The sequence below is a fragment of the Vicugna pacos genome, chromosome 25 (assembly GCF_048564905.1).
Source record: "Vicugna pacos chromosome 25, VicPac4, whole genome shotgun sequence".
In the NCBI taxonomy this organism is placed as follows: Eukaryota; Metazoa; Chordata; class Mammalia; order Artiodactyla; family Camelidae; genus Vicugna; species Vicugna pacos.
This window is the reverse complement of record NC_133011.1, coordinates 39,660,899-39,670,184: the sequence shown is the minus strand read 5'-3', so window position 1 is coordinate 39,670,184 and position 9,286 is coordinate 39,660,899. Positions and strand designations below refer to the sequence as shown.

The window sequence follows — 9,286 nt, the reverse complement described above, 5'->3', positions numbered from 1 at the left end:
TACATGCCAGAGCTTTCATTTAATTGGGAGGGAAGGAGGAATAGAGAGGGACTACTGAGGGAGATACCCGGCACCACAAAGAACTCAGCCTTGATGGGAGTGCGCAAGTGGAGCTACCTCCAGCTTTAAGGCAGTACCAGACTGAGACTTGTGGAGTCGGGGGTATTGGGAACTCTTGGGAAGAGAAGCTACACTCTGGCACCAGGGTACAACGGGCCTGGGAGGGCCAGTACACAGTGGTCCTGTGCAAGATGGCACTAGGTTTGGTGGGAGGCTCTGGAAGAGAGTACAGTGGGGTGAGGGCCACACAGACAGCCTACCAGTGACAGTCTTCAAGGCTTGGTGGCTGAAGAATTGGGGGAACCACACATGGAGCCAGGGGCTCAAAGGGGGCAGAGGGTGGTGGGAGAAAACCTTGGACCATGGGCAAGGCTGCAGGCTTATCAGGGAGGCTCTCAGCATGGTAGACAAGGGGTTCTGGGGAGCTGAGACTCAGGGAAGTTGACCAGGGAGAGGGCCTAGCTATTGGGAGAGGGCGAGGGCATCAGCTTAGTCCAGAACTGGGAAACAGGACTCGAGGAGCTTGCACGGAGTTGAGAACTGGGTTTGAGCAAGGTCAAGTGGGAAGGTGGAGAGGATGAGAGGGAGTGCTCCAGGGAGAGGCCAGGGGGATGCAGCCCTAGGAGGCTCCAGGACAGGTTGTGGCTGGTGAGAATCTCAAGAAGTCAGCCCTTTGAGGCCGAGTCTCAGGCAGGGCAAGCTGAGGGCCCCAGGACAGGACTGGCAGGAAGGGGCACTGCAAGCACCTGGGTGCCCACCTACGCCCAGACCACTGCAGCGCCCCTGGGACTGGGAAGCTTCAGCTGACCCCTCCAGCTTGCAGTGCTTTTCTGTCCAGCCTCATAGGACACACCGAGGATGTACCTGAGCAAGTCATAGGGCCTGGCCAGTTCTGGTTGAACATTCCTTCTCTGAGCAACCAGCATTCTTGCTGGAAGCAACAGGGCACAGGGAGGAACAGTGCCCTCAAAACTCCAGTGCTTCCTGAGCACTCACTCTAGGGCCCTCAGCAAGGACCTGGAGCTTATAGGTGGCTCTGCTTCTCAGCAGCGCACAGCCTCAGAGCAAGGGGACCCGGAGGCCTGCCGGCAGCTGCAGATGGGTCTGGTCTGGGAAGCCTGGAGCTGGTGGCGGGCTTCAGGGGCCTCAGGTGGGTGCAGCTCCCTCTGCTTGTGGCTCTGGAGCCAGTTCCTGCTCCTGACGCTCCCGCGCACACTGCTCCTGGTCCTGGAGGTCCTGCTGCTGCAGCTCTCGCTCAATATCTTCGGGCACCTGCACCTCCAGCAGGTTCTCCATGCCGTGCTCTGGCTCGTCCCCAATAAGCACCTGCCAGCAGGGCAGGCAGATGAGCAGCTGGCTAGCACACCACGCTCACCCACCACACCCCTAGCCCCGCACCCACCTGGATGAGTTTCTCACAAGCCATCCGCACATCGGGCTCTGACTCCCAGCTGTGCAGCTCACGCAGGATCAGGTAGGCTCCCTGGTCTCTCACCTGCTTCCGACCAGGCGCCGTTGCTGTCAGCTGGGAGAGGGCAGAGGTTACCCAGATGTTGTGTACTTGTGTGTGTTGCGGGGGGCATTAATGTAGCAGGACCGCTGCTCACCAGCATGATGGCCTCAATGAGCATTTTGCGGATGTCGGCATCAGACTCTCGCTGCTTGTCTGACGGCAGGTACTGCAGGTCAACAGGCAGCCCTAGGGGTGAATGTGGGAGTCACTGGGTCCCTATGTGGTCCCTGGGCTGATACGCCAGACCCTACCATTGTAAGCCAAATCTGTGCTTAGCTCCCTGCTGGAATGTTTCAGAAGAGACCCTGACCTGGACACCTTCTCCCTCTCCCCTAATGGCCTCCCTTCCTGCCTAGCCAACCCTGAGGCTCAGCCCAAGCCACTCACGCTCCATCTCCTCCTCAGAGAAGTCCTCAGGCCCAGCCAGGGGCAGTAGCAAGAAGGGGAGAATGTCCACCTCGGGCCCAAGCAACCACTCATGGTGTCCTGGGGAAAATAGGAATGGAGGCCAGTCCAGAGGGGCCCCAGTGCAGTCTGTCCCCCCCATTCTCCGACATGGCAATTTCCCCACCACCACTCACGGTGCTCGAAGCAGCAGTTTCGCAGTGTCCCCACCACCCCGCCCCTGCGCACCGAGGAGTCCGCGTATTGGGTAAGGGGCAGCAGCCGCTGGACCACGCACCTGGAGGGAAGGACCACTCAGTGCCGTCCCTTCTCGCTTTCACCCCCTCCCAGCGAGCACCCTGGGCTTCACCTGTCGCGGTCCAGCAGGAAAGCGCGCGTGGCGGGACGCTGGCTGAGGTTAGAAAGCACTGGCCCCAGGTAGTGAAGGGGCGCGCGGGGGTTGTAGCCGGGAGTGCACAGCGCTCGAACCAGCCGCTCCAGGCCCGTCTCCACCGGCTCCGCAGCCGCCAGCGCCGCCATCAGCGCAGCACACGGCGCCGGCTCGCGGCTGAGGTTAGCCAGCACGGCGGCCGCCTCTTCGGCCCAGGGCCACTGTGGGTCCAGCGCGCAGCCCAGCAGGCGGGCGGGCAGCCCGGGCTCGGCCGCCAGCAGCGGATCGTACAGGCCGGGGTCGGCGGCCAGATTGACGAGCGCGCGAGCGGCGTCTCGGGCCGGGGCGGGAGCAGGGGCCACCGCGAGCTCGACCAGCGCCCGCAGCAGTGCCGCTTGGCCGGCCAGCAGCGTGCGGCCCGGCTCCGAGCCGGTCAGCGCCAGCACGTGCTGCGCCGCCGCCGCCTGCAGGTCACCCCGCGCTCCGAGCGCCAGGAAGGGCAGCAGCTTCGCAGCCGCCGCCTTCGGGCCGGCCTCTGGCATCGGCGACTCTACGGAGGCGAGGCTGCCGACTGACGCGCCCGAGTCAGCCCCGGCGTCCCCCATGGCGGTCGCTCCGCTCGGGTCAGCGCGCGCAGATCCGCCCGGCACCGCCGCGGCGCAGCGGCCCCGCCCACTACGGTAGCGGAAGCTGCAACGGCCAATCCGAGGCTGTCGACTCTGCGCAGGGGGCGGGACCGCCGCTCGGAGGCGGGGCCACGCGGAGGCCGGGGGATTGTGGGATTGGGTGCCGGCCCGGAAGCCGCGCGCCTCAGGAGCCGGGCGGCGGTGGGGGTCCTGAAGCGCGTACGCTGCGCCCGCTGTGGCGCCGTCGCAGGGGGTCCTGCCAGCCACCGAGAGCTGGCTGGTCACGTGGCCCTCTTCCTTCGCGGGCCGACGGAGATCCATCTCCACTGAAAGCGAAGCCAGACTGACTGCTAGTGTTAGACTAGCTTGTATTCCCGGTATGATCTCCGTTTGGTCGGGAGACATTTTCACTTTTATATATTGCTGTGTTCAGTTTGCTGAAGTTTTGTTTAGAATTTTTTACATCTCAGTCCATAAGGCATATTGATCTGTGGTTTTCTTTTCTGGTAATATCTTTGTCTGGTGTTGGGTAACATTGGCCTCAGACGGACTGGGGGGAAATTCCTCCTCTTGAATTTTCTGGAAGAGTTTGTACAACTAATGTTACTTCTTCCCTGAATGTTTGTAGAATTCCCCGTGAAGCCATCTGGGCCTGAAGTTTTCTTTCTGGGAAGGTTTTTCAATTATAAATTCAATTCCTTTAATAGATACGTGCATGTTCAGGTTGTCATTTTCTTCTTGGGCGACTTTTGGTAATTTGTGTCTTTTAAGGAGTTGGTCCATTTCCTCTAAATTTTTTAATTAATTGGCACAGAATTCTTCATTATATTCCCTTACTTTCCTTTTAGTATATGTAGAGTGTCGTGGTATCACCCGTCTCGTCGCTGATACTGGCAATTTGTGTCGTCTTTCTCTTTGTCAGTCTTGCCAGAGGTTTGTCAGTTTTACTAATCTTGTTAAAGAACTGCCTTTTGGATTTATTTTCTTTATTGTTTCCTTTTTCAATTTTATTGGTTTCTACTTTGACCTACTGTTTCCTTTCTTCTGCTTACTTTTTGAGTTTAATTTGCTGATCTTTTTCTAGTTTCTTAGGGTAGAAGCTGAGGTCATTGATTTGAGATCTTTTTTGTTGTTGTTACTATAACTTTTTTAAAGTTGAAGTATAGTTGATTTACAATGTTTCAGGTACACAGCAAAGTGATTCAGTTATCTATATATTTTTTTTCAGATTATTTTCCATTATAGGCTATTAACAAGATATCGAATATAGTTCCAGGTGCTCTACAGTAGGTCCCTGTTATTTTATTCTTCTTTTCTAATATAGAAGTTTTCCCCCCATTTATTATCTGACTTGTGGATTATGTTATGTACTTTTACATAGGTTAAAAACCCCTTAATAGATTGATACATTATTTTTATTTCACACTAAGGGTCAGGACGAAGCCTCTGGGGCAGTGATGCCCTGGAAAGCCAGTCACAGGGAACAGTATGCCCCTGAAGTCAGCAGATCATAAGGTCCAAGAGCTGCGATTTGCCCCCACCTGAGACCCATGGGAAGGGCACCTTATAGCCTCAATCCCGACCTAAACTTTCATGAAAGTCCCACAGAAATTGAAGAGGGTGGACAAGTCCAAGAATGTGCCCACCTCTCCAGGAAAACCACATGCTCGGGACACACAGATCCCAGTCATAAGAGCTGAAAATTCCTCAAGATGTGGAATTGGAATATTATGGATGATCTAAGTAAGCGATGCCCTCTGGTGGGAACTTTTGACTGAGACAAAAATGTGCACCTTCAGGGCCCACTGGCATCCAGAGAACTAATGCGCAAGCCCTGGCTTTGATTGGTTTGAGGAAGTTTTTATGGTAGTCACCAGTAGGGAGCCTTAAATATTCCTAAAATGAATTGAAAGATCCAAAGTTTTTGAAAGTAATTTCAAAGTTAAAGTTACAAGAACTGTGCAATGAACCCCCATATACCCTTGACCCAGAGAACTCAAAAGTCAAATCCTCAGGTCACACCGGTCACCCCAGTAATGACCTTTTACAGTAGTGGCCTTTCAGCAAAAGGTTGTGCCTCTTGTCCCCTTCGGTCGGGAACAGCTCCTCAGTCTTTGACCTTGGTGCCCTTGACACAGACCACGGCCATGATCAGGTGGCACTGTGTCAGTTAGTTCCAGGCCTGGAGAAGTTGATTTCATCACTTAATTAAGGTGGAGTTGCCCAGGCTTCCTCACTCTCAGGTTACTCTTTTTCTTTTTTGTATTTAATATTTTGTGGGGAGATACTTTGAGACTATGTAAACATTCCGTTCCTCATTCACCTTTCACTCGCTAGTTTTTTCATGTTACTATTTTTTTCTCTGACTTAATGATCATGGTGGTTGCCAAAGAGTGAGTTTCTAATTTTATTGTTATGGGGGAAAAAAGCTTTCTCTTTACGTATTTATTTATGTCAACAAAGACTCATGGATTCCTAGTTTATTCGAAGAAATGTAATATTTTCCTGTCATTATTTTGATCCTCAGATTGTCCTCAGTTTGGCCAGTGGAAGTACCTTCAAGGAGGCTCCTGTGTGTTTTTTAAAATGTTTTTAAAATTAGCTTTATTTGAAACCAGACAGTACCCTGCAACACCTGCCCAGGGACAGACCCCCCCCCCCACCATGTCCCTCTACCCTTTCTGCAGAGGAGCTTTGGCCTCCTAGCACTTCCCTGAGTTCCAAAGAGCAAATTTAATCAGAGAAGTGAGAAAATGCAGAAACAAAGCAGTCAAGCAAGACAAAATAATAATAGTTCAGCCATAAACAAAGTCAAGGACCTTGAGTTCCTCCTCAAGGGCTAGAGATGACATCCTGAGCCACAGTCTTGAGTGGTTTTGCAGATACTGAAACCCCCACCAGGTGGAAGAAGTTCACTGCCTGCTGAACACCAGCACAGAGACTCCAGAAAACTGATCATTGAGATTCCTGAAATACCACCCTTCTACCTCACCGTCAACCAATCAGAGGTTGTCCACAAGCTGGTCACCCACCCAGTGACCCGCCTTCTTCACTCTGTCTTTAAAAATCCTCCCTGAGAGCCGTCAGGGAGCTCGGGTATATGGGGCATTAGCTGCCTGTTCTTGCGATAAACACTGTACTTTCCTTCACCACAACCTGGTGCAGTGGATTGGCTTTGCTGTGTGTCGGGTGAGTGGACTCAAGTTCCGTTTGGTAACATCGAGGTATAATCCACATACCATACAGGTCACCCATTTAAATTCAATGGTTTGTGGTATATTACATCAACTTTTGAAAGTGGTTGTAAAGTACATACAACAAAATTGGCCATTTAACCATTTTAAAGTGTATCATTAGTGGCATTGATTATGCCCACAGTGTTTCCAAAACGTTTTCACCACCCAGAGCAGAAACTCTAACTTTTAAGCACTAAGTGCCCACCTCCCCTCATCACCCACTAGTGACCTCTAGTCTTTGTTTCTTTTTTAATACATTCTGTTCTTTTTTATTTTATTATTTTTTAATGGAGGTACTGGGGATTGTCTGTCATGTCTGCTAAGCATGTGCTGGCTGTCTCTAGACATGTGTCTATTCTAGGTACTTCAGTGGTTACATCTCATGTAGCTATAAAACAACGTCAAAACCAAGGTTTGTGTGTAGTTCCATGCCACCGTGTGACTCGTGTAGATTCATGTAACCAATGCCACAGGCAAAACAGGGAATAGTCTCATCACCACGAAGCTCTCCCTCCTGCCCACACTCCCTGCCCACAGCAACTACTAACCTGTTCTTCACCTCTCATCTTGTCGCTTCAAGAATGTTATTTAACTGGAATCACAGAGTAGATGATGTTTTGAGACTGGCTGTTTTCACTCAGCATAATTCTCTGTAGACTCCAGGTTGCTGTCTGTGTCAGTAACGGGTCATCTTCCTGGCTGAGTAGTCCGCTTGTGGACGTGCCACGGTCGGGTTAGCCGTTTGCCTGTTTAAGGACCTTTGTGTCCTTCCCAGTTTGGGGCCTTTACAAATAAAGTTGGTGTAAACGTTGGTGCACAGGTTTTTTGTGGACATAAGCCTTGATTTCTCTGGCATGAATGCGCAGCAGTGTGATTGCTGAGTCATGGTTTTCAAGAAACTGCCAAATCGTTTTCCAGCGTCTGGACCATTTTACATTCCCACCAGCAGTACGAGGAGGTCCAGTGGCCCCGCACCCTCCCCGGCTGTTGGTGGTGTCACCTTTTTTTTCAGCTGCCCTGCGCTTCCGTTTCCCCGTCTCCTCATGGGCTCATTTGCCATCCTTATCTCCTCTTGGGTGAAGTGTCTGTTCTGTTTCTTTTGCCCATTTTCTAGTGGGGTGGTTTGGCTTTTACAGTCAATTTTGAGACTTGCTTATATATTCTGGATATGTGTCCTTTGTGGGTAAGTCCTTTGTAGGTATTTCCTAGTCTGTAGATGGTCTTCGCATCCTGTTAACAAGGCCTTTCACAGAGTGAAAGTCTTAAAATTCGACAAAGTTCCATTTATTGATTTCTCTTCTTTTATAAATGGTGTCTTGGCGTAGTGTCTAAGGCTCTTCATCCATTGCTAGGTCCAAGAGTTTTTGTTTTCTTCTAAAACTTTTATAATTTTACATTTAAATGTATGATCCACTTTGTTTGGTCTTTGATTTTATGGTGTCTGTTGCCAGTAAAATTTTTTTAAATCAGAAAATATGCCTCCCCTTTCTGAGTATTACTTTTTCTAAATTGCCTTCTGATATAATTCTATGTTTTCTACATTCCAATCTTCAACTCATCTGAAAATTACTCATAAGTGACACGAGGAAGGGGTCCAGCTTTGTTGTGTCTGCGCTGTGCTCAGCACTGTCCCTAAGTGCTTCAGGTACAGTAATTCATTTCATCCTCATGGAGGCCTGTGAGGCACTACTGCCCCATTTCATGCATGGGGAAACTGAAGCTTAGAGAACTTAACTCACTTAAGGTCACAGTCAGGGAGCGGAGAAATATATATGTCTATGTGTATTTCCTATACATACATTGCTATTTTGACGTCTTCTATAGTGGAAATCATATTCTAGCTTTTTGTACATTTTTCTATTGGGTTATGTGATTTTTTTAGTGGTTATTGATTTGTAGAAGTTCTTCACACACTTTGGAGATGAGCCATTATTAGGTACATGTATTTTAAATGTCTCCTCCCACTCGGTCACCTTTGTAGTCTCAATGGTGTATTTAGATTAATATATTTCCTAATTTTTAAAAAATTATATATTAATATTTACTAATAAATATATTGTTTTCCTTTATGAACACTGGGATTTTTTGACTTGTTTAAACTTTTGTGCTACTTTCTCATGTTTGTATTTAAAGCATTTATTGCTTTTATAATTTAAACCACAAAGCAGCAGTGGAAGCAGACCAACTGCTGTGGGCCTCACAGCCCGTCTCAGCCAGCACGGCTCCTTCTACAGAAACGCCAGGGCTTTCAGTCGCCTGCATCTGCACTTCCGGCCCCGCTCGGCCAAGGAAAGAGCTGCCCCCTCGGCGGCCCATAACAAGAGCCCCTGCACGGCTTGGGGGTTGTGGGTAAGGTGTAGGGACACCAGTTTTAAACATAAAGCCACCGAGAAGAAACATCTGAGGTCAGAGGCTGAAAATGCCGGAGAGAAACCACCACCCAGGCCACCAGCAGCCAGCTGTGAAAGCTGGAACGGGCCCTCAGCAAAGGCAGTCCCAGCAGACATGTACCCCGGGGTCCCACGGTGGCTGGGTCAGTGCCTTCTGAGGTCACAGCCGTTCAGAAGAAAGCTCAGGCCCTCTTGAGACCCTATGCGTCACAGACATGGTCGACCTCCTGGTGACTTTTAGGTTGAAAGGTCCAGACGACACTGCCCCTTTGTTGCTCCTTGAATAAAGCACGAAGGGCCGCTTCACCAATCCTCCTTTCTAGCCTACAAGTAGCAGAGCTCTGACAGACTCCTGGTTTCACCTGCATCAAACAACTGCAGGTTTCTCCCCACACACCTGTGGCCACCCCAACCCCAGTAATAACTGATAACGGTTGGCTGCGTGCCTGAGCAGGGCACACCCATCCTCCTGCTTCCCTCTCCGGAGTAGACTGGCCCGTCCCGACCAGGAACGCTGCTCCACCATGTGCTGACCACAGCCCAAATCCTGTCCCACCCTGGACCCCACCGTGCCCCCAGCTCCTGCCTCACATGTGCAGCTGGCCACCGGCAGGCTCACGACACACCAGCCAGACCTCTCTGCCCACCTCAGCGGCCCCTAAAGATGAAGGTGGCATCCAGTGTGC

The 9,286-nt window shown here is 50.9% G+C and overlaps 1 protein-coding gene across 2 annotated transcripts; it reads right to left on the bottom strand.

Moving 5' to 3' along the window:
• HGH1 (HGH1 homolog) lies at positions 1-3,016 on the bottom strand. Of its 2 annotated transcripts, XM_006211240.4 has the most exons (6): positions 2,328-3,016; positions 2,155-2,255; positions 1,961-2,059; positions 1,668-1,759; positions 1,463-1,585; positions 1-1,386 (listed from the first exon to the last, which is right to left on the bottom strand). In XM_006211240.4, exons 1-6 carry the CDS (start codon positions 2,951-2,953, stop codon positions 1,207-1,209), a joined length of 1,221 nt encoding a protein of 406 aa, XP_006211302.3. In that variant the 5' UTR covers positions 2,954-3,016; the 3' UTR covers positions 1-1,206. The 2 variants fall into 2 exon arrangements, with proteins under 2 accessions (XP_006211302.3, XP_072806087.1); XM_072949986.1 differs by lacking the exon at positions 1,961-2,059.
• Between the last annotated feature and the right edge of the window lie 6,270 nt (positions 3,017-9,286).